The sequence below is a fragment of the Macrobrachium rosenbergii genome, chromosome 19 (assembly GCF_040412425.1).
Source record: "Macrobrachium rosenbergii isolate ZJJX-2024 chromosome 19, ASM4041242v1, whole genome shotgun sequence".
In the NCBI taxonomy this organism is placed as follows: domain Eukaryota; kingdom Metazoa; phylum Arthropoda; class Malacostraca; order Decapoda; family Palaemonidae; genus Macrobrachium; species Macrobrachium rosenbergii.
The window spans coordinates 1,757,210-1,784,626 of record NC_089759.1 but is presented as its reverse complement, the minus strand read 5'-3'; the positions used below and the strand labels follow the sequence as shown (position 1 = coordinate 1,784,626).

Below are 27,417 nucleotides of genomic sequence, written 5' to 3'. Positions count from 1 at the left end.
TTCAAGTGCACCGATTCGAATGCAGACATTCCCTGTGTCACCTCCGTATTCAGGTGAACCTCATTTACTAAACACAACACTGCAGCATCACGGAACACTCCTGACTTTGTTCATATTTTCCTCTTTTTTAACCACCTTTACTGAGATGTGTATTACGATTTTATTTCAGGGGATAATATAATGTTTCCTTTTGATAATCTGCAGACCATAATTTAGTTCGGTACAACAACCATTGCAATATTAATGAACATGAAAAGAGCCACAGATTAACCAACTTTTCGAAACTATTGCCAGCCAATTAGCTCTAAGGGATGGTCGTGACGTAAGCCGTGGGCGGGGCTTAACTGCAAAGAACGCTGGACTTTGCTATATCTACCCTACCACATTGTGTTTATAAGAGAGAGCTTAGGGGGGAGGGTGAAACTGTCAAATATGTCAAACCTAGCATTCTGTTTGGAGGTACATACATGTCCGGTCGATCTAAACTACCCACATATTTTAGATATGGTCTAATCCTAAAAGACGTACCTATACAGTAAATATAATTTCAAAATCATCTTACAACACAGGAAAATATACGTAAAATATACGCCCAGTGCATTACATACGACATGAGCAGAATAATGCAAAAAGTTACATAGGCCAAAGAGAACGTACGTGTCTGAATGATGGGGGATACGTAAGAGTAACAGTTGTAGGCTTGAACTTAATTTTGCAACATGACTTAAAATGATATTAGGGTGATCTAGGATGATAGTCTGAGGTATATTTTTGTCTGAACTGTCAAGTTTGGTGATGAATTGTTAAAATGGGCAGTTACAAGCATTTTAGGGGTGTATATAGCCTACTTAAGAGTAACACTAGTAGGAGAGTGCTGTAATGTAAGGTTACTCTGGGTGTTTTGGGATGATGATTTGTGGTGTATTTTCTGTTTGAAATTATATTAAATTGTTTTAGTATGATAATTCAAGGTACAGTTTTTCTTTGAACTATCAAATTAAGCAGTGAAACGTTAAAATAGGCAGTTATAAGCATTTTAGTTTAAGGGTACAAGATATTTGGCAGTTGTAAGCCAGTTATAAGCATTTTTAGAGGGGATTTTTGCATTTCCATGATAGGTTCTGGAACCTATTCCCACATAGAAATGGGGGAGCACTGTACAACTATATCTTTCAGTATAGTACTTACTTGATTTTCAATATTTTTTAAAAAGACACTCTCTAAAGCCAGAATTCTATCACGGAACCTCTTCTGCAATGCCATGTTCAGTCGAAGGGCTGAATCAAGTGACTGAGGCAAACTAAGGAGCTCACGGACTGAATCAACTCTTCCTATGTCACCAGCCTCAGTGCTTCCTATTCCTGCAGACAAACGTACTGGCAAACCTAATGCTGATTCTGATCCTTCTGATCCACCTGAAAAAATTAGAAATTGGGGTCTGAACTGCAAAACAAAAAATCAATCTACATGTGAATGATTAATAAATAATGTACCACAGACTCTACATGTAAAGGAAATTAAAAAATGGCACCCACATAGTTCAGAAGCAAAAGAAATTATTATTCAGATAAAAGTAAAATGGTCCTACATCTAGGTCAGATGCTCAGCAACGAGCATTATTACTATACTATCGAGAGGTGCATGCTACGCTGCGCAGGGACAGGAGGGCACTTGAAGGACTCCCTGCTTAAATGCACACTGAAAAAGTTGTTAAATAACTGGATTAAAATGTATTCTTGAAGACATTCCATGACTCCAAGATCCTTTGAAGCAGTTTTAAGCTCTTGGAGCATTCCTGGAGAAATGCCCATTGCATTATGTCTTCTTAAATTCTTCAAGACTCCAGGATCCTGTAAGGCCGTCTTCAGCTCCTGTTGGATCCGCTTCCCCCGAAGAAATCTTCGAAGCCTTTCGTCTCTAGGAAGGACCAAAACCCACTCCTCCATAAAAAAAATCCAAAGGCTTCAGAGCCTGGAGATCATCTTGAAGCCTTCAGAGGCCCAAGAGGCCTCTGGAATTCATCTCCAAGAACATGGGCTTCCCCTAAAGAAATCTTTGAAGCCTTTTGTCCCCGATTTCTTCTCCATAAAAAAAGACATTTTCATAATAAAATTAAGCTTCATACATACTTACCAGGTAACTGCATACCTAACATTTCTAAACTGCGTGCCAACTTCTTAAAAATTTGCGATAATGTTTCTTCTGTTTTCGTCTAGGTGACAGCTCCCACCCATTATCGGGGAACATGCAAAACAACCTGACAGGTAAGCTCAATTCATTTGTGCCCTTATGTCCATAAGAGGGGAGGGCAGATTCTGATTCTGTAATTACTTCGTAAGTATATTTGAAACTTAATTTTATCATAAAACGTAATTTTTGTATAAGTAACTTACCAAGCAATTACACAGCTGAATCCCACACTGAAAGGAGGTGGGATACATGGACATATTTTACTCCAAAACATTGAAGCATGGTAATGACTTTGAAATAGAAAAAATTTGCCAGCACTGACTGCAATGCTTCTTGTTTTCTTACCTGGTAAGAGAGCTACTGCAGGTGAGTACTGCCTCTGGTTGGTGCTCATCTTAACCTGTAGTGGCGTGGCTGTTGAGCCATGGGTCGCCTCTACTTAAGTGGGAGCTTTGCAGCCAAGGATATGTCTGATGGCAGCAGAGAATATAAAAATGTGCCCTTGCCCTGGCCACATTACCAAGATTAAAAAACCAGACCGCTGTCACCTACTCTGAAAGCACTTGCAAAAAATACCACAACCTATCCAGTAAGACTGGTGTATACTCCAGGTACCTTGTACCCCAAGGCTCCCCAAACTCAAAAACCCTACACCAAGGCAAAAAGATAGGAGAAAAGGTGCTTCCTATAAATCCTCACCCAATAGTATGCCAACCACCGATAACAGCCCCAAGGTACTACAATCATCGAACACTGTTTCCACTTCCTTCAAATAGTGAGAGGTGAAAATAGACCTGCACTTCCAGTACGTAGACTGAATAATGGAAGTCAAGGAAATATATGTCTGAAAGCTACAAGGAAATATATGTCTGAAAGCTAAAGAGGTTGACACCGCTCTAATATCATGAGCTCTCACTTTAAAATTTGGTAAAATGTCCTCCTGGATCTAAGAATGTGCCTCTCTAATCATATCCCTCAGGAAGAACGACAAGGCGTTCTTTGACAGAGGATGAGAAGGGTTCTTAACTGAACACCAGAGGTTACTAGATGGACCCCTGACCTTTTCTGTCCTATTTAGACAGTATCTAAGAACTCTGCCTAATCTGATAAACATCTCTATGGATGACAGAGTCCCCAGTAAGCTCATCCATTGTTGAGCCGAGCAAGACGAAAGGGCTAGTAAATTGCATACTGTCTGAAAGCAGTTGGAAATTCTCTTGGGAGGTAGAAAAGCCTGAAAAATCAAAGAGTTCAGTCATCCCCAAATAGAGGGTTTCTTGCAATGGAGTCAACTAGGACTTCTGAAGATTGATAAGAAGGCCCAGCTCTGGGTAAGAGGAAGAATCTTGTGTTAGTCCTTCATGCACTTGTCCTTCGACGGGGATTGAAGCAGCCAGTACTGTCTATGTAAAGACTGGCATTGATCCCTACTAAGTGGAGCCATTTTGAGAGAGGAGCAAGGACTCGAATAAATACTTGAGGAGCTATACAAAGGCTGAAGCAAAGGGCCTGAAACTGGCACACCTTGTCCTGGATGACAAACCTTAGATATTTCCTGGGAACTGGATGGATAGGAATGTGAAAGTATGAGTCCTGCATGTCTAAGGTTATCATCCAGTCACCCTGGTGAATGGATGAAAGGACTGAATGACGTGTCTCCATTTTGAATCTTGTCTTCAGGACAAACTAATCGAGGGCACTTACATTGAGGACTGGTCTCCAAACCCCCACCATGCTTTCGGTACCACAAAGAGTCGGTTGTAAAACCTCTCCGTGCTGGTGTTCTCGACTTCCTCTATGGCCCTTTTCTGGATGAGGGAGGAAACTTCCTCCAAAAGGGCCGAATGTCTCTCACAGCCTACCGAGCACGCTGTCAACGGGATGGGAGGAGCGACTAATGGGGAGCTCTCCAGGAACGGGATGAGGTAGAACTCCTTCGGAACTTTAATGAGACAAGGGTCCGCTCCTCTTTTCAGCCACTTCTCCCAAGACTCTGGAAGTCTGGCTCCTACAGGTACATGAAGGACTTCCTTCTCACATTTTAGTACTGGCTTGGTGCTCTAGAACTTCCTACACGAAAGGGTGTTGCTGGAGGGGTGAGGTAGTCCTAGTTTGAAAAGCAGTTGAATCCTTGGAATGCCTAGATGACTGGGCCAACAAGCCTTGTGTAGATTTCTTCTGCAAATCTGATGTAATTCCCTTAACTGTGTCCTGAGGGAAGACATGATGCTGGTCTAAGGGCAAGAACAAAAGGGCTGATTTCTGAGTCTGGGTAACTCCCTTAGGATAAAGGAGCACCAGAGCTCTCTTTTCTTAAGCACTCCGAAGGTGAACAAAGTGGTATGTCTTCTCTCAGGTTTAGGGGAGTATGACAGTGATCTAGGTCTAAGAGAACCGATGGGACGAGTAGCCACCTCCCACAATTCACTGTATTCACTACTATGTTAAATTCCTTGTTATGAAAGGGTCAGAAGCAATGGACCCAGGTGAGGGAGTAGATGGATTAAAAATAGGAGGGCTAGTAGCAGGAGAAAAAGCAGGAAGGGGGGAGGAAGGAATAGTAGTTATCTTCTAACCTAGCATAGGGTAGAAGTCTAGCTTAAGGGAAGCTCGTTACTCGGCTCTAGAGGCCGCTTTCCTTTTCCTATCCCTCTCTCAACTCGTCTAGTTGAGATTTAAGTGCCTTCTACTCTTGCTAACCATTACATTTAGCATAAGTTTTCTCCCTGGTATATTTATGCCCGCTACATTTACAGCAAATTGTATGAGAACCATATGAAAATGTCATTAATTTGGTTTTGCAACTTTCACTACAATAGTGAAACGAGGCGAACTTGAATCAGACAATAACCAACGAACTAGAAAAAAATGATCCTGTAAGCTAATAAAGCTTGAAGGCTCCTCAAATAAGCGATAATACTTCATGAAATCCAGCCATACAATAAAAAATCAGTAAACAGAAGCTGCAGCAAACCTCTGATGTTACTCAAAAGCCAGCAGAAACAGAATGAGGTTTTCTGCTAAGTCGTTTCCAGTACTCCCATTAGTGGGTGAGGCTTGTCACCTACACCAAACTATTGAGGTGCTACTGCAATTTTTTAAATGATGGCTGCTGCCTGAGTTGAAAGTATAACTATGTAATTACTTGGTAAGTTACTTATATGAAACCCAAAGGCTATTGCGCCTGGAGATTTTCTTGAAGCCTTGGGAAGCCCCAGAAGCCTTCGGGATTCCCAGATTCCCCACTGTCACCCCAGGGAGGACAAGAAAGAGCCACTTGGAAATTATTATTATAGATAACTATTTTTAAACAGCAGTTTAACAAAACCACTGAGTCACAATTCTGGACTTATGAAGGGCTTGTCAAAATATAATTTTTCATAACAGTAGAGCGACAGTCGCCTTCACTGCCTACAAAAGTTGTTATGCCTTTTACATTTTCATTCCTTTGCTTTGGTTTCTTCCTATTTACTTCTCCAACATCTTCAAGTTGCATAAAAAGAATTAAGTTACAGGGTTAAATGAGATTAGACTCAAGGTAGCAGATGAAAAGATGTAAAGCAATGTTGCTAGGTTCTACGAACCTCAAGTACTGTATTGCTTGCTAGTGCTACATAAGATGCAATGCATTATTATTATTATTAATGCAATATTACTAAAGTTAATTAGGTCACTTTTCTAAGCCATGAAGTTTGACTTAAGGATTTGTACTTAAGAAGTGAAAATGGAGCAGGTAAAGTGAATGATGTTGGAGAAGTAAATAGGAAGAACCAAAGCAAAGGAATGAAATGTAAAAGGCATAATAACTTTTGTAGGCAGTAAAGGCTACTGTCGCTCTACTGTTGATTAACATACGCTAATATATTGTGTCAGTATCAGGCTTAATGTTTGACAATTTCCATAAGTGATTTCCATGTCCTTTAAGTTGTGAGACTAAAAAACAAGGTTAGATTTCCACTGCACTTCATTGAAAATGTTTTCCAGTAACAATAAAATTCACAGATGTAGCCAAAGCTTGTATTCATATGCCTTTACCTTGAGAACAGGTAGAAAAGGCTTGTATAAATTACTATGAGCTTGACAAACTGAAGAATGAATAAAGAAAAGACAAGGCACTTTTAAACATAAGAACACTTGGATTCTTAACACTGCAGGATAAATTGTGTACCTTTCCTCATAAAGGTTTAATTCTGCATATACTGTATAGACCTTCAGGGCTCTGACTGGGTATAAAAAGGCCTCCTCTTCACACACCACTTGCTAAGTCCAATTTGGAATAATGAGAGGAATAAGGGACAAATTTACATTTCACACTGATTTTTGTCCAAGAAAAGTGGCAAAAAAGACAGGACTGCATCACCATTAAAAAATTCAAGTCTTGCAAAAGACTTGGTCCCTCCCTGTTTACTGAGGTATGAGGTGGTCACCGTGTTGTCTGAAAAAACTACTATTGTCTTCCTGGAGACTAAATCTGCTGCTTGAATAAGGCTCCTTCAAACAGCCGAAAGTTCTAGGTCCTTTATATGGAGGCCTCTTTCCTTCTCAGGCCAAAGCACTGACATTTCTAGGTTTCTTAGAAGGGCTTCCCATCCCACTTCCGATGCCTCTGCATACATGATATCAAGGCTCCTTACATCTGGGGGATGCCTGTCAGAAGTAAAGGTTCGTTCTTCCACCAGCTAAGAATAATTTTGATACTTGATAGACTTCAGACTCAGAGTATCTGGGACCGAAGACCTGTCCCAGCACTCATTCAGACGGAACAATGAACTTCTCCAGTAAGGACATGTTTCCAAGAAAAAACAACCATTTCTTAGCAGGTAACTCTACTTATATCACTGACAGAAAAAGACAAAAACTCTGAGACTACTTCATTCCCAAATAGGCTATCACTTGGGAGGGAACCAAATTGATTTTGGAGTATTTATTAGTATTTCTAACTTCATAGGAAGGTTGAGGATCAAACCTTCCTAGATAGAGGAGAATTCTGGTTAAAAGAGTGACACCACCTGGACACCAGTAATAGCACCCTTAAGAACACCTGTTGTGCTGTGCACATGCCAAAGCACAAGGCTCAAAATTGAAAAACTTGGCCACTCAAAACAAAGCAGGGGAACTTGAGAAATAGGATGAATAGGGACATCAGAGTAAGCTGAAATCATCCAATCATCCTCCTGGATGGATGCTAGAACAAAGTGAGGTGATTCTATGGAAAAAGTACGAAGATTTTGAGGAATATCCAAAATAGGTCTCCACCCTAACTTTGCCTTTGGAACTAGGAAGACAGGGTTGTAGAAACCAACGAGATATCTGTCACTTGTTCAATGGTCGACTTGACTAATGATTTTGTGACTCCCACTCAGAAGTCTCAAAACCCCTCCAAATTGAGGATACATAGGGAATGCCACTTGAGATACTGCTAGAGGCAGATTTTCATGAGGGAAGCAAGTACCCCTCCCTGAGTACCTCCATCAACCAAGGTTCTGCTTAAGAAGCCTTGCCAAATTGGCAGAAGAGAGTGAATCTCCCACCTACTAGGAATTGAGGGCAAGATGAAGTATTTGACTGGTCTAGAAGAAGTAAGCTTCTTCTTAAGATATAATTTCCTTGTGGAATCTCAAAAGGGCCAAGTCTCAGATAAATTATAACCACAACAAGTTGTCTGGTCTCTTTCCTGGCTCTGTTGTCTACGATACTGTGGACCAATTAGAAGTCAAACAATGTAGATCCTGGCGGGGTGAGGATCAACATGGCCTTTTGCCCTAGAGTGATATTATTGGAAAAGGACAAGCAAAAATTTCCTTTCTTTTCAGAATGACACTAGCACAGGCAAGAGCTGTCTAACCAACACCACCTATAAAAGTCTGTTGAGACACTAGCACAGGCAAGAGCTGTCTAACCAATGCCACCCATAAAAGTCTGTTGAGACATTTTAAAAACTCTAAATTTAGTCTTGTTGCCTGAATGCTGATGTTCCACAGGAAACTCTTCGTTGGGGCGAGTCGGTAGAGCTGTGGACTAGCACTCGCTAGGCCCGAGTTCAAGTCTCCGGCCGGCTGTTGAAGTGTTAGAGGAATTTATTTTTGGTGATAGAAATTAATTTCTTGCTATAATGTGGTTCGGATTCCATAATAAGCTGTGGGTCCCGTTGCTAAGTAACCAATTGGTTCTTAGCCACGTAAAATAAGTCTAATCCTTCGGGCCAGCCCTAGGAGAGTTGTTAATCAGCTCAGTGGTCTGGTAAAACTAAGGTATACTTAACTTTTCCACAGGAAACAATAAACTTACATCTTTAACATTCTCCTCTTTAGCACCCAAGACATATCAGAAAAATCCATTAAAGGGCTTTAGCGAAGCTGCTCCACATTTGCAGACAGCCGAGAAGCCTTGGTTGATCCCTCCCACTTCCTTTTTGCAGGAATTCAGCATCTGCTGAGGGGAAAAAATGGAAAGATGGCATTGCCCCATGTGGTAAGACTGCTCGTCCATGCTTCAGAAGAGTAGAAGTGAAAAGGAGGGTCCTCAGATGAATAAGCCTTAGCTGTAAGTATATCCTGATTCACCTTTAACATAGCGTTAACACCGTTTGTCACAGGCCTGTCTAGCTAGGCATAGCTCTCAAAAGGGCATAAAATCCAATAGTAATGAATGATCTGAAATCCTGAAAATAAAAACTATGGACAAAATCAGGATATAACTCTGCACATCTGTCTAACAAAGAACAATAGACAAAAAAAAAAAAGTCATCTTCAAAATCAGAAACAGGGTCGGTTTGAGAAGACTAAGGTTGCATAGCAATATGTGGCTGCAAACTGGATGCATAAATTTAACCCACAATAGCCTTCAGTTTATCATCTACTGGCAGCTGTCTCAGGGGAGGAGCTTTGAGACAGATGTTGAAGGGAAACTTCCTGGGACACAAGCTGGTGAACTAGATGCACAAGACTTGAATCAGTCAAGTCACAATTGGTGTGTTGACAGATGTTCTGTGAGGTGTGAAACGCTGAGAATCTGGTGCTGAGCTGCCCTCACAGCCAACAAAACATGAACATCAGAGGCCTGTGAAGGAAAACAAAAAGAAAGGGATGGACCACTTTGTTCTGATGTAAAGCAAGGAGGTACAGTGCAGGAGGGTAATGCACCTGATGCACAGGTGAAACAAGAAGCCCTTGTATTCATCATGGAAAAACCTAGTATACCAACATAGATGGTTGAGAAAAAGAGCCCTAAGAGTATTGGAAGAGGTGGAAAAAAATAGTTCCAATACAGGAAAAAGCCACAGTGAAAGAAAATGGAGGCTGGAAAGAAATGTCTAGTGCCGTGAAGATATCTGGATAAGTGAAGATGGCAGGAAACCTACTTGCACTTTGCAAAACTGGTTAACTTTTCTGACTGAGGGTGGAGGCAACCAAGAAGGAAGTGACAGGTACATCCCTCCAACTGCCAGCACAACATGGTTCCCTCCTAAACAGCTCTCTCTGACAGTCACTGAACTAACACAGTATAAGCTTGGAGAGAAGAACCAGGGAATACAAAAAGAATGGTAGGCAGACTGGAAATAGACACAGGTGTGTAGGGTTGTTACAGAGTTCCAATAAGGCAAACATCTTTAACCAGTATCTACGAATGCTTCCTGCTTCTATCTACTTCTCTCTTATTCCTTTATCTAATACATGCTTTCACCGCATCAATAGGCCAATCATTACTCTTAGGACAACAATCCAAGTCACACAGACACAGGGCATTTCGTGTGACCATCTAGCTCAGTCACCAAACATTTTCCACATTAATCAACAATGCAATATCTAGCTTCAGAAGTTGCCTTACTTTATGACAAAGACATTCTCAACACAATGAAAGAACTACAGTACACCAAAAATCCTGCATAGTTTGAGAAATGCATCAAGCTTCTTGCTGGTGATGTAAACAAACTGGTGACGCATAGTAGACAATGCTACAGGTAATAAGATATTTAAGACACATCCATGAATATTGTAATTGTTTACATTTCATACAATAACACTCACCTGTGCTTAATGGAAGAGATGAAGTTTTCTGTGTAACAGACCCCATCCATGGTGACGAGGGACTTTTTGACTCATTTGCTGATAAGCCTACATCTTCAGCTATGATGCCTGCAACAAAATTCATAAAACAACTTAATTTTCTCCAGTTTCCCAGCCCACATGTCAGTCAATTAAATTCTACAGTGATATGCATAAATTGTGATAACCCTCAAAGTAAAACTGAAAACATTTTCATATTCTATTGATACAAACCTCTTATTCTATTTATGCTTTATGCCATAAAGATGCAATTAGACTGGTACTAAGTACCCCAACAGGCAAAGGAATCCTGGAATTTTTTTACACCTCTACCCCACTGTCTTACATGGATCAAAGTTCAATTTGTAAGCTTAGCTACCTAAGCACTTACTTGTAGCATCCTATCAGAGGGGCTGGGAGGAAGGAAATTACAGTGTAAGAAATCTGCACTAGAAGAGCACAGATACATAAAAGTTTGTAAGCTACCATACAACAAACCTCTAATTTGCTATACTAAATCACTCAGGGAAGAGATGGTACTTGCTATTCAGATAACATTTCTTCAAACAGTGTCAAGATTATAATAACAATAAAGGGATTTTGACAAGGGAAAAATCTATTTCTGAGGAAGGCCCCGTGTCACCCGGTGAAATTCCATACTAACACGAATTTCTAGGTATAAATTGCTAGATATACCAGAGAAAAATGATATTTTAATAATAAAATAAGGTTTGTTCATACTTACCTGGCAGATATATATATAGCTGTATTTCTCCGAAATCCGACAGAATTTCAAAACTCTGCGCACACGCAGTGTGGCCAGGTGGTTAGTACTCATTCCCGCCGCTGGGAGGTGGGAATCGGGAACCATTCCCATTTTCTATTCAGATTTTCTAGTGCCACTGTCTCAAGAGGGGAGGCGGGAGGGCACTAAAAGTATATATATATCTGCCAGGTAAGTATGAACAAACCTTATTTTATTATTAAAATATCATTTTGTTCATGACACTTACCTGCCAGATATATATATAGCTGAATCCCACCGTAGGAGGTGGGAAGAGACAGAATAGGATTTAGGGAACAAATAAATGTAGGCGAATGATGCCTTGGTTCCTTACCTGTTAGCATAGCTGACTTCGAGGTTATCTGTCACCCAAGCCTGCTTCTGCTTATCCAGAGTCTCCAGCAAGGTAGGGACCTATAAAGCTGGAGAGATCCAGATGACCTGTCCAAGGGGGCGTGACCACAATAGGACTAGATCATGTGACCATACAGAGAGGGAGAAGGAGCAACGACCAACCACCTGACCGCCCTATCTAAGGTAAAAAACCTAGCATAGGCTAAAAAATTGGGACGTCCACCTCAATGGCCACCCAACAACCAAAAATAAACAACAACAAGATTAAAAAATACTACCTAACCCCTAAAGGATAGGATGAGTATTGCCTTCTTCTCCCAACATTGTGTCTGCGGAAACGTATGGTCCCAGCGAAGAGCAGTCTTCAAATGTCGTCTTCACATCCCGCAAGTAATGCGAAGCTTAACACTGAATTACTTCTCCAGAAGGTAGCACCAAGAATATCATTCAGAGACATATTCTTTTGAAAGCCACCGAAGTCGCGATAGCTCTAACTTCATGAGCTTTTACTTTCAGAAGTCTCATGTCACCTTCTAGGCAGGAGGAATGAGCCTCTCGAATAGTACTTCTTAAAAAGAATGCTAAGGCATTCTTGGACATGGGAAGATCAGGTCTCTTCACCGAACACCACAGATTGTCCGATGAGCCTCTAGTTTTCCTTGGTCTTGGCTAAGTAGAACTTGAGAGCCCTGACAGGACACAAGACTCTTTCTGACTCTTGCCCAAGTATCTCCGTCAAACCTTTGATTTCAAAAGATTTGGGCCAAGGGTTTGAAGGATTTTCGTTCTTGGCTAAGAACAAAGGATTTAGGGAGCATACAGCATTAGGACCCCTAAAGCCAATATGTTTGCTAATTGCTTGCACTTCACTAATCCTCTTAGCAGTCGCCAGAGCCGTTAGGAAGACAGCTTTCTCGAAATCACGTTCTTGAGGGAAGCCAGAAGAGAGAGGTTCAAAAGTACTAGACATAAGAAACTTCAGGACAACATCCAGATTCCAAGAAGGTGTCCTGAGTTGAGGAATTTTGACAGTCTCGAAGGATCTCAGTAGATCGTGAAGATCCTTGTTGTCGCACAAGTTCAGGCCTCTGTGCCTAAAAACTGCCGATAACATACTTCTATAACCCTTAATAGTCGAGACTGCCAGTTTATTCTTATGCCTAAGATAAAAAGGAAGTCAGCTATTTGTGGTACAGAGGTCGTGGTCGAGGAAACTCCTTTACTCCTGCACCATCTCCTAAAAACAGACCACTTGTACTGGTAGAAATTATTCGAAGAAGGTCTCCTGGCATTGGCGATGGCCTTTGCCACAGCTCTCGAAAAACCTCTTGCTCTGGCCAGCTTTGAGATAGTCTGAACGCAGTCAGACTCAGAGCGGGAGGTTTTGGTGGAACCTTTCGAAATGCGGCTGCTTGAGAAGGTCCACCCTCAATGGAAGCGTTCTTGGAAAGTCCACTAGGAAGGACAGGGTCTCTGGGAACCAATCCGCTGCTGGCCAGAAGGGGGCTATTAAAGTCATCCTTGCTCCTTCTGACGTTGCAAACTTCCTTATCACTTCTCCCAGGATCTTGAAGGGATCGGGGAAAGCGTAAAGGTCGAGGCCTTTCCAGTCCCAGAGGAGGGCGTCTATGGACGCTCCTGGGTCTAGGACAGGAGAGCAATAAAGGGGGAGTCTTGCCGTCCTGGGCGTGGCAAAAGAGGTCCACTAGAGGACGTCCCCATATTCTCCACAACTCTAAACATACCTCCTTGTGAAGAGTCCACTCGGTCGGTAGCAGCTGATTTTGCCGACTGAGAAGGTCTGCTCGGATATTCTCCACTCCCGCAATGAACCTCGTGAGAATAGTGACCCCCGAGCATGAGTCCAGAGCAGGATCTCCCTCGCTAGGATGAACAGGGAACGAGATCGAGTTCCCCCTGTTTTTTGAGGTACGCTAGAGCTGTGGTATTGTCCGAATTGACTTGGACAATTCTGCCTGCAACTTGGGCTTCAAGAATTGAAGAGCCAGAAAGATAGCACCCAATTCCTTGAGATTTATGTGCCAGGACACCTGTTCCCCTCTCCAGGTGCCTGACACTTCCTCCCCTCCTAGTGTTGCTCCCCATCCTTCCCTGGGACGCGTCGGAAAACAACACTAGGTCGGGGCTCTGAAGTTTGAAGAGAAACCCCTTCTGCAAGCTTTGAGGGGTCGAACCACCACTTCAGATGATCCTTGACAAAAGGAGATATCGTCAAAATCTCTTCCAGATTCTCCTTTCCCTCCAGTTCTCCGCCAAGAAAAACTGGAGTGGTCTGAGATGGAGCCTCCCCAGGAAACAAACTTCTCCAGCGAGGAAATGGTCCCCAGCAAACTCATCCATTCCCTCACCGAGCATGTTTCTTTCCCTAGAAAGGACTGAAACTTTTCTTAAGCAAAGCAGTTGCCGTTCTCGGGATGGAAAAGCTCGAAAAGCCACTGAATCCATCTGAATCCCCAGATAGACGATGGACTGCGTCGGGATCAGATGGGACTTTTCTTGGTTCACAAGAAGTCCCAGGGACTTCGTCAAATTCAGCGTCAAAGTCAGGTCCTCCAGACACTTCTCCCGAGAAGAGGCTCGTATGAGCCAATCGTCCCAGGTAGAATGACACCGAACACCCGCCAGGTGAAGCCACCTCGCAACATTTTTCATGATCACCGTGAAGATCATGGGAGCTGTGCACAAACCCAAGCAGAGAGCTCTGAACTGGAAGACTCGTCCCCCAGCACAAATCTCAGGTACTTCCTTGATTGAGGATGAATGGGAACATGGAAGTAGCGCATCCTGTAAGTCCAGAGAGACCATCCAGTCCCCTGGTCTTAAAGCCCCTAGAACCGACTGGGGCGTTTCCATCTTGAATCTTTCCTTTGAAATAAAGCGATTCAAGACGCTGACATCTAAGACTGGTCTCCACTCTCCCGACTGTTTCGGGACTAAGAAAAGCCTGTTGTAGAACCCGGAGAATCCAACTTCAGAACTTGTTCCACGGCTCTCTTCTCTAACAACTGCTCCAGGAGGTCCAAAAGAATCTGTTGCTTCTCTCGGTGGTAAGACGGCGACAGATCCCTGGGCGACGTGCAAAGGGGTGGAAACATGAGAAAGGGGATCTTGTAACCCTTCTCTATGACAGTTAGTGACCATGCGTCCGCCCCCTTTTGTTCTCCAGGCTCCGCAAAATAAAGAAGCCTGGCTCCTACAGGTGTCTGGAGGTGAAAGAAGTCACTTTTTCCCTAGGTTTAGAGGGGGCCGCTCCTCTAGTGAAACCTCTTCCTCGCTGGAGACGATCTAGAGGAAGAAGTTCCTCCACGAAAGGGCTTCTTCTTCCTGGAGGACAAAACTGAAGCAGAGAAGAAGAAGAAGGAGCTGGAGGACGCGTCTAGAAGAATGAGCCGACAGATCTTGCGTGGCCTTCTCCTTAAGACTTGCGGAAATGTCCCGAATCAAAGACTGGGGAACAGATGGTTAGACAAAGGAGCGAATAATAACTCTGCCCTTTGCGAAGGAGAGACAGACTTAGCTGTGAAGTCACAAAACAAGGCCCTCTTCTTTAAGAGGCCCGTACCAAAGTGAGACGCCAGTTCTTCAGATCCATCCCTAACTGCCTTGTCCATACAGTTAAGGACACTAGAGAGCTCCCCCAGGGTAATAGAATCCGAGCTTCGAAGCTTAAGATCTAAGGCTCCCAAGCACCAGTCCAAAAATTAAACACCTCCATGGTGCGGAAGAGACCTTTGAGATGATGGTCAGTCTCTGACAAGGTCCAAGAAACCTTAGCAGTAGGCAGATGAGACCTTCTGGGAGCGTCGACAAGACTGGTAAAATCCCTTGAGAAGAGGAAGGAACTCTAGGGCTGAGATCTTCTCCCGTCTCATACCACATACCAGCCTTGCCTGAAAGCTTAGACGGAGGCACAGCGAAAAGAGGTCTTGCCATGGGACTTCCGTTCCTCCATCCACACGTTGACTTTCTTGAAAGCCCTCTTGGTCGCCAACGAAGAAGTCATCTTCAAAAACCAGGCGCTCTCCTAGCTTTGGAAGAAGCTAACTGAGAAGGAGGAGAGAGAGGAGCAGAAGGTTTAAACTTGTCCCCGAACAAGTCTTTAAGCAAGCGGTCAAAACTTGATAATCGGAAGAAGAGGAAGCAGACGAGCTCGACTTCAGCAGGATCGAATCGGCAGACACCTCTCCGCCACAGCCGGAGAAGCAACGAGTCACCCAACACTTTAGGGAACGAAGGCCTTGAGGTCCAATACGAAGAAGAGATCTTCTTTTCTCAGACGAAATGGAATGCTCCGTAACGTCCTGAAGAGCAACCGAAGGGCGTCCTGAGGAGCGTCCTGGAGCGCCTGAAGAGCGTCGACACTGGCGTCACGCCCAAATACCGGAAGAGCGTCCTGTCGGCGTCCTGCACAGAAGCGTCCTGAAGAGCGGCTACCGGCGTCCACGGGAAGAAGCTCGCGGCGTCATGTTGAAGAGCGTCACGACGAGGAGCAAGAGAGCTAACAGGGCGACAAAGCGACGACACAGGCGAAGGAGAGACGACGAGCGGAGCAGGAGAAGGAGACTTCCTTGATCTTTTGACAGGCAAAGTCAAGTCCTTGCCACGACGACGAGGAGCAGAGTCCTTCTCTGCAATAAGAGAAGACAACTGCCGCTGCATCTCCAACAAAATCTTCTTAGAAGGAGAAGAATCATGTCTGGGAGGAGAGACAATCCTATGGGAAGACGATGGGCGAGGGGACGCCTTCTTCTTCCTCACAGGAGCAAGAAAGGTTCTCTCCTTAGAGCGGCTGGGCGCTCGAAACATCCTCATCAGACGAAATCCTAGTCCTCTTCTGCGGTGGAAAAGCTTCAAATAACTAGCCGACGAAGAAGACTGACGAAGCGTCCTCTTGAACACAGCTCCTCTTGAGAGGACGAGAGTCCTTACGAGAATTCCACCCCTTGCGAGGGGAGGACGCCTCGGAGGACGAAAAGCAGTCCTTGAGAATGCGCGCCGAAGCACGATCTCTGGCAGCCTGGGAAGCGACAACAGGACCTGCCGAAGGGACGTCAGATCGGTGGGAAGCCCCCGTAACCTTCTTGCGGCTTTCGACATGCCTTCTCCCTGAGTCCTGGGAGTCTGACAGCGGTCCAGGCCTAGAAGCATTATGGGGCCGATCTGACGCCCCCTCCACAACACTGGGGGGAGCACTACACTTCACAGCACTTTGGAGAGATGTCACTTTGTTCTCGAGCGCACGGATAGAACTCATGATCTGCGCCAGGGCAACCCTCCACAGACACAACATCGGGGCCCGAAGGCAAAACCACAGGGACAGGTGCAACATCAACTACGTTAGGGATTATCAGGAGAGGAAATAACCTGACTCTTGCACACACTCCTGGAGGAAGACCTCCTAACCCTGTCATGCTCCAACTTGCGAACATAAGAATCATAAGACTTCCAGCTCGCATCCGATAAAGGTTCACACTCCTTACATCGATCATCTATAAGACAAACATGCCCCTACACCTCAAACAAACCAGGTGAGGGTCTACCGAAGCTTTCGGTAGCCTCACCTCACAATCACTCATACAACATACACGGAAACTAGCAGAACTAGAACCAGACATAGTTAAAGAGAGGTCATAAGCAAAATCCACAACAGTCCAGAAAAAAATCCACAAGTCCAAGAATCAAAACCAAAAGTCAAGAGAATACTTAAGTGGGAATAAGCAAGTTAACGAAATCCAGAGGCGGAGGTACTGTAACAGATGTTAACAGTACCGGCGACAGAGAAAATCTGAATAGAAAATGGGAATGGTTCCCGATTCCCGCCTCCCAGCGGCGGGAATGAGTACTAACCACCTGGCCACACTGCGTGTGCCGCGAGTTTTGAAATTCTGTCGGATTTCGGAGAAATACAGCTATATATATATCTGGCAGGTAAGTGTCATGAACAAAAAGAGCTTTCAGGAATGCTGGGGTTACTACCCCCAGATCGAGCGTCTTCCCTAAGGAAGACGTCGGTATAACCAAGGGTGAGTGAAAGGATCACAACCACAGAGCTACACTCGATAGATATCCCTATGTCAAAACCCCGGAAGAGAGCGGTGAGCCGTTACAGCTCCCACACACAGGCGTTACAAGAGAAATTACACCAGCGCCACCTACTTCATTCAGGCAAGCACCATCCCCAGGCTTGGCATGTGCAAGTAGGGGGGGAGCGGAAGCCACTTCTGGGAGGGTCACCGGGTGATGGATGGATGGATGTATGATATTTAGGGCAAAAGCCCAGGCACTGGGGCCAACAAGGCCATTCAGCGCCGTAATGGAAAGAAAATAAATTATGTTCAAGTTATGAATTCATGAAGGAAATGATTAATAAATAAAATGAAGTGATGTGACCAATAAATAAGGGTATGAAGTTTAATGAATGATGTGCTATATGAAAAAAAAAAATTAATGTCATTAAAATTCACGTGATGTAATAAATTAAATAAAATTAAATATCGTTAAAAATTTTAATACACTTTAAAAAGAGATGATAGCAGAAATATCTGCTTCATCTCCCAAAATATCAGACAGGGATTTACCTGAAAATATCTCTCTCTTTGATTAAAATATCTGGGGCAGACCACCAGAATGTGCTCCACTGTTAGTGTGTCGTCACAGTAAGCACACTCTGGAGGGCTGCTTCCTTCTAAAATAAACTGATGGGTTAGGTCTGAGTGTGCCCAATCCTTAATCTCGTTAAAATAACCTCTGTTCGTCTGTCAAGCTGGAATGAGGAAGACCACGGTAGTACATTATCCCTAATATTTCTATATTTCTTATTATTGGCAAGAAGGGGAGAAGTCCACCTTTCTTGCCATTTACTTAAAACATAAGATCTAATGGGACCTTTTAGATCTGTATGAGGCATTTTCTAAAAAGAGGTTTCTGATAAAATACTAGCAGCTTTGCTTCCCTGTCTGCCATCTCGTTTCCAGAATCCCCACGTGAGAAGGGACCCAACAGAAAGAGACTGATTTATCGACAATATATACTTGAAAAAAAGCCACTCCTGAACTTTTTTCAATTAATGGATGAAAGCTATTAAATTTTTAATAGCTTCTAAGGTGCTTCTAGAGTCTGAGTATATGACAAAATTAGAGTCACTACTTTGAAAAACTAAATCTAGGGCAGACACTACGGCTGTTAATTGGCAGTAAATATTGATGCAGAGTCAGGTAATTTAGCTGTGAAGCTGTATCACCAAGGATAACAGCGCAACCAACACCACTATCTGACTTAGATCCATCTGTATAAATTTTTGTAAAATTAGTATGGGTAACATCGTGCTCTAAGAATTTTCCCCTAATCTCTTCTACAGTGCAGTCCTTTTTGTTAAACAGTTTCTTACATATTGATGCTTCTGGGATAAGCCATGGAGGATTTACAGGATATTCTACTTCCAGGACTTTCTGGGATTTAAGGTGATTATTCTAACATCCTCATTCAGTCGAATTTGGAATGGTTTACTCTAAGCTCTTGTACCAGAAAAACTTTGAGAGTCTGTTTCCTTTAGTGCTTGAAAGGAGGGATTTTTGGGAGCACTTTTCATTCTAGCCATGTATCGCAACCCCTAGCTCTTGCCTTCTTAGATCTTGGGTAAATGATCTGTGTCGACATAAATGCTTTCAACAGGCGAAGTTCTAAAAGCCCCTGAGCATATTCTCAACCCCATGTTGTGTACAACATCCAGTTCCTTTAGCTTGGTTTTACAGGCTGAGGAATAAATCTGACAGCCATAGTCTAACTTAGATCGACACAGAGAGTCATATAGCCTCAGAAGGGATTTCTTATCAGCCCCCAACTAAATCCAGAGACAACCTTTAAAATATTCATAGATTGTTTAACATTAAACTTTAGGCATTTATGTGGTTAGCCCATGTTAATTTATGGTCAATAGTCATCCCCAGAAATTTAACTTCACTCTCGTAAGGAAGGATGGACCCTTTTAAACTAAGTGTGGGAACCTCTTCCGTTGAGGCACCTGGTGAATCTTACTGCAACTGTTTTGGAAGAGGAGAATTTGAAACCATTCTCATCAGCCCACTTAGTAATAGCATTAATAGACCTTTGCAAATGTTTACATACGGACAAGGAATCATATCCTGTGCAGTATATTGCAAGGTCATCGACCAAAAACGAGCATTTAACAGGGGGCGAGATTTTTTCAATCACACTATTTATTGCCACTGAAAAAGTGTTACACTTAAAACTTTTGCTTCCTTGGGAACTCCTTCCTCCTGCATAAAAGGTTGGGAGAAGGAGTTTCCACTCTTACCTTAAAAGTCTGTCTGATAAAAGGAATATATAAACCTGACCATTCTTCCACATATGCCCATCTTGTGCAATTGTTTCATGATGCCAATTCTCCAGGTAGTGTCATATGCTTTCTCCAAGTCAAAAAAATATGCCAATGGTCTGACACTTTTTGAGCGAATCCTTGCTGGATTTGGTTGGTCAGCCTCAGCAAGGGATCAAGGGTGGAGCGGTTTTTCTGAAACCAAATTGAAATGGCGATAGAAATCCTTTGGTCTCCAGGTGCCAAACCAGTCTAGTATTTATCATTTTCTCCATCAGCTTACATACACAGCTGGTAAGAGCTATTGGTCTATAGCTGGTGGCTTGGGAAGCATCTTTATTAGGCTTTTAAGGAGGGACAATTATGGATATTTTCCAGTCCTTGGGTAAAATTCCAGTTTCCCATATTTTGTTTACAATCTTCAGTAAATATTTTTGGCATCATCTGGGAGGTGTTCTTCAGCATTTCATATATGATTGTATCCTCACCTGGAGCTGTGGATTCACTTGAGGAGAGCGCCTCACGAAGTTCTCTTAGGGAAAATTTGTAGTTGTATGGTTCAGATTTTCCTGAATCAAACTTCAGACACATTTCAGAATTCCTAATTCTTTGAAATTCTGGACAATAATTGTTAGGGCTGGAAACTTTAGAAAAGTGTTTTCCTAGCTCATTGGCAACTTCAGTGGGCTCTGTGATTAGAGTGTCATTTATTTTTAATGAGGGCAATGGTGCCGCTACAAATTTTCCACTCAGTTTCCTTATTTTTGCCACACCACTCTTAGTGGGGTCTTGAGTTTATTCCATTAATATAAGTAAAGCCAACATTCTCTTTTGGCTTTCTTATAAAAGTTTCTTTCTGCTTGGCTAAAGCACGTTTGTAGATTAATTTAGACTGAGGAGCCACTAGTTTTGTAACGTCTAAGCATTTCCTAGTCACTTTTCTCAGAATACCACATGTCTTATTCCACCAGGGAACTGCAGGTCTAAACGAGGTTTGCCTTTTGTTTTGGAATCGAGCTTTCAGCACTCTTCAAAGTAGATTCAATAAAGTAATCATAGGCATCTAGATGAGAATGAAAGGACTCAAACTCCTATCTAGATTGACACCCTTACTAAATTTATCCCAGTCTGAAAAGTCCTCTACCTTCCACTTAGGTAAAACTTCAGATGGAGCATTCAGAGCATATTTCAAATGGATCGGGTAGTGATCACTTCCATTTAAATCTTCATTAACAGACCAATTAAAATCAAGGTGGATACTAGTTGAAGAAATACAGAAGGTCCAGTGCAGAGAAATGATTATCGTGAATGTTGTGGAAAGTCATTGACCCATTATTATACAGGGTAACATCATTCCTGTCAATAAGGTCTTCGATTAATTTCCCTTTACTATCTAAAACCGACTTCCCCAAAGGGGTTGTAGGCATTAAAATCACCTAGCAGAAGTAAAGGAGCTGGAAGTTGGTCAATTAACGACTGAATATCTCCAATGTTAAAATCAAGGTCTGGTGGAAGGTATAAAAGAGCAGATTGTTATCCTCTTTTCCAAAATGACTGAAATGAGCGACAGCTTAGAGTGTTGTATTTAATTGTATTGTGGAGTGCTGTAGACATTTATTAATAATTAATTGCAGCACCTCCATGGGCACGATCACCAATTGGGGATATGATTTAAATATTGAATAATTTAGTCAGGATTATAAACAGAGTTGCCTAACATTGTTTCCTGTAGGCATATAATCCCTGGATTAAATTCATGCATTAAAACTTTAAGGTCTTCTGACGGGCTCTGAGACCTTTACAGTTCCACTGAAGAATATCGAGCAAGAATGCTAAGGTGGTAAAATGTGCTACTTCCCACTCCTTGGAGGGGAAGTACTGTTCCTAGGGTGGAGTGGGAAATTCTCCTTTTTAAGAGATTGTTTTCTTAATCCCTTTTCATCTGAATTGGTGTTCAGGGTCTTTGGTTGATCTTCATATTTTTTATTATGAACCTGATGTTCAGAATTATTGCTGTGGTTCTGTGCACCACTAATCCTATTTGTCTTAGGGCGGCAAGACTGAACTGAACTCAGATGTTTTTGTTCTGAAACTACTTTTGGAACCACCTTTCTAGGAGGAGAGATGTCTTCCAAAACACTGAACCCATTTGAAGTTTTTATTATAAAATTATCATTATTTGGGGAACTATTTCTTGTGCGTTTCTTGGTGTTTACAACCGTAGTTTTATTATTATTTTTGTTTGTGGCTGTGGCGATTGATGGCTCTGAACTAGCTCTATCTAATTGGGATTGTTCCTTTAGCTTATTTTGGTTTGAAGTATTTTCAGAATATTTTCCTGAATTATTGGCTGATTTTGGCACCCTTATTTTTGGAGATGAATCGACAGCTGTGGATGTGGTGTAAGATAAATTTTCTGTGCTTTTGGAAGTACAATTTTTGCTATTGGACTTCAAAGCACTTGCCTGAAAGTTTCTCACCAGTTTGGAGATTTTCATTACTATTTATGGTTCGAGAAATACCAGGTTTGTGATATCTTCTATCAGACACAGTTATTGGTGGCCTTACATTGTTGGAAGTTTTCATAAGTTTTATTACAGAAGCAAAACGTAGTGTTGGCACTTTTGTTTGCCCCCATTACCGCTGAAGCTTTGCTTCACTAATGCTAATATGCTCATTATCTGCCACTGCCAACACTTCTTGTTCAAATTTATATCTGGGACAAGCCCTAGAGTTTGGTGTGTGATCACCCTTGCAAAGAAAAAACAGTATCGGGCTGCTTTGCAATCATCAAAATATCATGCTCTGCAGAGCACACAGGACATCTTTTATTGTTATCGCAAGAGTTTTGAATGTGGCCATATTCAAAGCATTTCGACATTGTCTAGGGCTTCTTTTTATATTTTTAACCTGCATCCTCTCATGGCCAACAATGATGGTATCAGGTAGGTAATTGGAGGAGAAGGTTAAAGGATAGCTGCATCACCACCCAGTTTTTACATGAGATACACAAGGAGGGCATCGATGGAGAATCTCCTCCTCTTTAAAAACATGCAAATCTTTTGAGTAAACTACTCCTTTCAGTGTATTAAAAAATCTGTGAGAAGAAATAGATTCAATATTTCCACTTTCAGGAGGTTTAAAGTTAGCTAACAGAACTGCTTGAGTCTCATTTCCAGCTTTTATTAGAAGGTTCTTTCCATACCGTTTCAAATTTCCAATGGGAATGGAACCAACCTTGCTCTCAATGCAGTCAGCAGCTTTTATCAAATTTTTCCCTCCCTCCTTGTAGATAGCAACATGCCATAAAGGGGGAAGAGCTCTGGTACATGGGACTGGTCCATGTTCTTCAGCCTTTGGAACAAAGTCAAATGGCTCATCATTCAAGTTTTTCACTGAAAACACTTTCGTGCCGACAACTGAGTCATTTAGAATGTGGCCATGTAGTCTTTGTTGCAAAGTGCCTCACTAGCTTCCAAGGGAGAGGAAAATTTGATAAAAGCACAAAATGACTGCTTATCTTTTCTAGAATTAATTTAATTCTTTCCACTTTGCCGAATTGCTTCACTACACTGTATAAACATTCGTAATCTAATGATAAGTTTACATTAGTGCAATAAAGGACCCTATTATTTGAATCAAATCCACCAGATTTATTAACACCCTGGTGTCTCAGTGTTTGGTTCTGTCCAACAGCCAAGCCCGTATCCATGTTCATGCCAGAAGTCGTTGCCAGTGCCGTTAAAGTCGTCAGATCCAGGGGAGGGAGAACTAAAGCCAAATCCATAAGTTTAAACCAGTCCACATGCAAAGGTCCAAAAAGTGCACACCGACACCCAAGAGCTTTTTACAGACCCGACAGCATATCAAAAAGGACAAACTGGGCAGCTCTACTGCTCAGCTTCCCCACCCCAACACACTCCCAAAGCCCATGAAGAGACCCCAAGATGCCAAGCATGCACACATCAGACCACCACACACAAACTGGTTCATCCACCCACCCAAAACTGCTTGGTCATATCAAGAAAGTATCGTAGATCAGTCAGGTATTCGCATTCTCCACCAATGGCACAAGTGAGAGTTGACTCCCAACAGTCCACCCCATACCCTACCCTTTCAGGATAGCACCAGACTTGCAGTGGCCCAGGTATAAGCCAATCCGCCTGCTGGGAGTTCTGCCCCACTAATGGGGACTGACTCCCCACTCCAACCGGATTTTGGGCTTCGGACAAAAGCCAGGAGTCCCACCTCCAAAACCAGCCCCCTGGATTCCGATGGGCTGATCCCCAGAGATGGTTCCGCCCTCAAGATAGCAGTGGGAAAAATCCCATCACCATCTCTTAGGTCCAAACTATCTCGGTGGCGACTCAACCACCACAACTCCCACAATTAGCTTGAATGCGAAACCCCTTCCAAAACGATCCCTTCTCAGACTCACCTAAGCAGTAAAATTTTGCGAATGTGGAAATGTCCACGCCATTTAAACCAAAAACTATGTAGGATGATTCGTCAGGACCCGGGCCCAAAGGCCAGGGTCCTTAGCCCTCACCTCGTCAAGGCGTCCTACTGAGGGTTTTAGGTCACAGGGAGGTGACACTGGGGCCTTCCTCAGAAATAGATTTTTCCTTTGTCAAAATCCCTTTTCTGAGTCCAGCCCTGTGTCAGCCGGTGAAATAGTGATAGAGAATCATGCCAAGACTGCAAACTACGAGAAAGAAACAAGGTAATCTGAAGAAAAACACAAGTTATGAAAATAATTTTAATGAGGATATCTCTTCACATGAAAAATGAATATTAATACGAAAAGTACAGTAAACAACCTTAAAATTAGAGTAGAAAGTCAATACACCAAACAACATGGCAGGGGAAATACATCAAAAATACTTAAGACTATTAAGGCAAAATACATTCAAAAATACTTAAGATTAAGGAGTAAATATAAACTTATAACTAAACACAAGAGAGACATCTACAACATGAGAAAATATATATATGGGGTACATGGAGCAAAATAAAAACAGCCCAGTACCCCAAAGACAATCCAGAATCATAACATGTCAAATTACAGTTCCCAAATATAAAAAAGACAATAATAATATCAATATGAGGAGCAAGGCAGTGAGGCATGATCAACCAGAAGGGCAAGCAGAGAAGTAAATGAGGCAGGAGGGCGCGGGGGGGTAGGGGAAGGATAAAGGATGATGGTTAATTAAGGTGGGGAAATGACACTCCCCACAGCCACTGTAGAAAATTTCAGGGCTTCAAAGTGATTTTTAAATAATGGCGTTTAAACACTAGAGGTGATTTCAACCCGTGTATTTGGTAAGTTCTGAAAAATCCATATTATGAAAGTAATTAGTGGAAGTAGCTACTGCGCGAATATCATGAACCTTAGGAACTGAATCCGGGTTAGCTTGTTTAATGAAATACAAAATTTGTTGCCTTATTGCATTTAACGATAGAGTACCACCTACCACCTTTCTCCCTTATAAAAAGAGGACCCGACTTACACTGTGGAGTTCTTAAAAGGTAAGACTTTAAGATATAGACTGGGCATAAGGACTGGTCCTGTGGAAGGGGCACCACCTTCCAAGGAGACCACCTGTCTTGAGGGTCCTCATTTTTGGCTAAAAATCTATGATCAGGAGAAAGTCAGCCCTTCTTCAGGGCTGACTTAGCTGTGGTAATAGCGGCCGGGGCAAGGCCTTTTTCAAACAATGATCTAAAGAAGGTAACTGCTAGGTTAGTAGTCATGGTTTGGGCTTCAGATGTCTTCAAAAAGGAGGCCAATTTCTTGACTGCTGAGTCATATTGTCTGAGAGTAGAATCTCTCTTGTCTGATTCTGAAAACAGAGTGTTAACGGGGTCAATGTTTGCTCCCTTTTGAGCTGCGAACTTTATAAAGTCCATAAAACTAGGGCATTCTGAATTCTTGAGGAAGCTGACACAGTCTTGGTTTGTACTGTTTGGGTCAGTTTGGGATTGGGAATCCGAAGACTTCGCAACCCCAGTTCCTGAAGAAGAGGGAACCAATTGCTCTTCGGCCAGTACGGGGCTACCAGGGCTGGTTGACCTTTGAATGACCTGAGTTTGTGCAGTACTTTCAACAGCAAATTTATTGGGGAAACAGATAAATCTCCCAATTGTTCCAGTCTATGGTCATTGCGTCCTTGGCGTACGCTTGGGGATCCAGGTTCGGAGCCACATAACAGGGAAGCTTGAAGTTGCTCTCCGTCGCGAACAGATCCACTTGGAGACCCGGAACCGGCGGCAAATCCAATTGAATGACTCTCCGTCCAGAGACCACTCCGTCTCCAACGGAGTGGTCCTGGACAGGGAATCCGCCACCACATTCCGCACCCCTAGGTGGGTGGCTGACAGATGCCAGCTGTGCTTGTTCGCCAGGGAGAAAATAACTACCATAACCTGGTTCACTCGACCTGATTTGGAGCCGCCCCTGTTGATGCAATGAACTACCACGGCGCTGTCCAACACCAGCCTGATATGAATCCAGCTGGGGGCGGATTTTCTTTAGAGTTAGAAATACCGCCATAGCTTCCAAGGTGTTTATATGGAACCGTTGAAACATTGTGGACCACGTTCCTTGTACTTTTGTTTTTGAATACCCTCCCCAGAAGCTTAATGAGGCGTCCGTGTGAACTACCAGCGCCGGAGGGGGAAACTGGAGTGGAACTGTCTTGGACAGGCCACTGACTGTGGACCAAGGCCGCAGTCTTGTCTTTAAAATTTGGGAATGGAGGAGACCTTGTCTCTGAGCTTGACATTGGCTCGACTCCGCCACACTCTGTTTATGTCTTTTAATTTTGCTTTTAAGAGCAGGTCCGTCACTGAGGCAAATTGAAGAGAACCAAGGATTCTTTCTTGGGCCCGGCGGGATGCTGTTTTGTCTTTCAGGAATTTCCTGGTAAGGGAAGCTATCTCCTTCCGCTTGGGAGGCGGAGGGATAACGTGTAAGAGGACAGATCCCACTGGAGACCCAGCCACTGAAACCGGGACTCGGAGTCAGGCGGGACTTCTCTCTGTTCAGATGAAAACCTAACGACTCCAGGAAGTTGATGACCGTTCACGTGGCCTTCCGACATTCTAGAACTGTTGGAGCCCAAATTATCCAATCGTCTAGGTACGCTGCTTGGGATATCCCTCGGGACCGGAGTTACTGAACTACCGTGTCCGCCAGCTTTGTAAATATCCTGGGTGCAATATTTACACCGAAAGGCATGACCCCGAAGGAGTAGGCTTGATTCCCGAGTCTGAAACCGAGGAACGGAGAGAAGCTCCGCGCAACCGGGACGTGATAGTAAGCGTCTGAAAGATCGACAGAGGTGGTGACGGCTCCACGCGGAAGTAGAGTCCGTACCTGTGCTACCGTAAGCATGCGAAATTTGTCGCATTTTATGTAATGATTTAGACGCGACAGATCCAGGATCACTCTTTGCTGATCGGAGTCTTTCTTGGGAACAGTGAACAACCTGCCTTGAAACTTTAGGTGCCTTACTTTCTTTATTGCTCGCTTGTTGAGCAATTCCGCCACGTAGTCCTGTAGGACTCTTGAGGGTGGCTGGTAAAACCTGATCAGAGGAGGGGGGTCTTTGGTCCAGCTCCATCCTAGACCTTTGGACACAATGCTGTGTGCCCAAGGGCTGAAGGACCACTGGTCTCTGAACCAA

The 27,417-nt window shown here is 43.1% G+C and overlaps 1 protein-coding gene across 1 annotated transcript in view; it reads right to left on the bottom strand.

Annotated features, from left to right (window-relative positions):
* LOC136848546 (uncharacterized) overlaps positions 1-27,417 on the bottom strand; it is a 401,222-nt gene that overhangs the window by 325,356 nt on the left and 48,449 nt on the right. Inside the window, exons 3-4 of the mRNA XM_067120822.1 lie at positions 10,218-10,325; positions 1,189-1,415 (exon numbers count right to left, since the gene is read on the bottom strand). Coding sequence (XP_066976923.1) covers positions 1,189-1,415; positions 10,218-10,325 — 335 coding nt within the window. The remainder of the gene's footprint in view (positions 1-1,188; positions 1,416-10,217; positions 10,326-27,417) is intronic.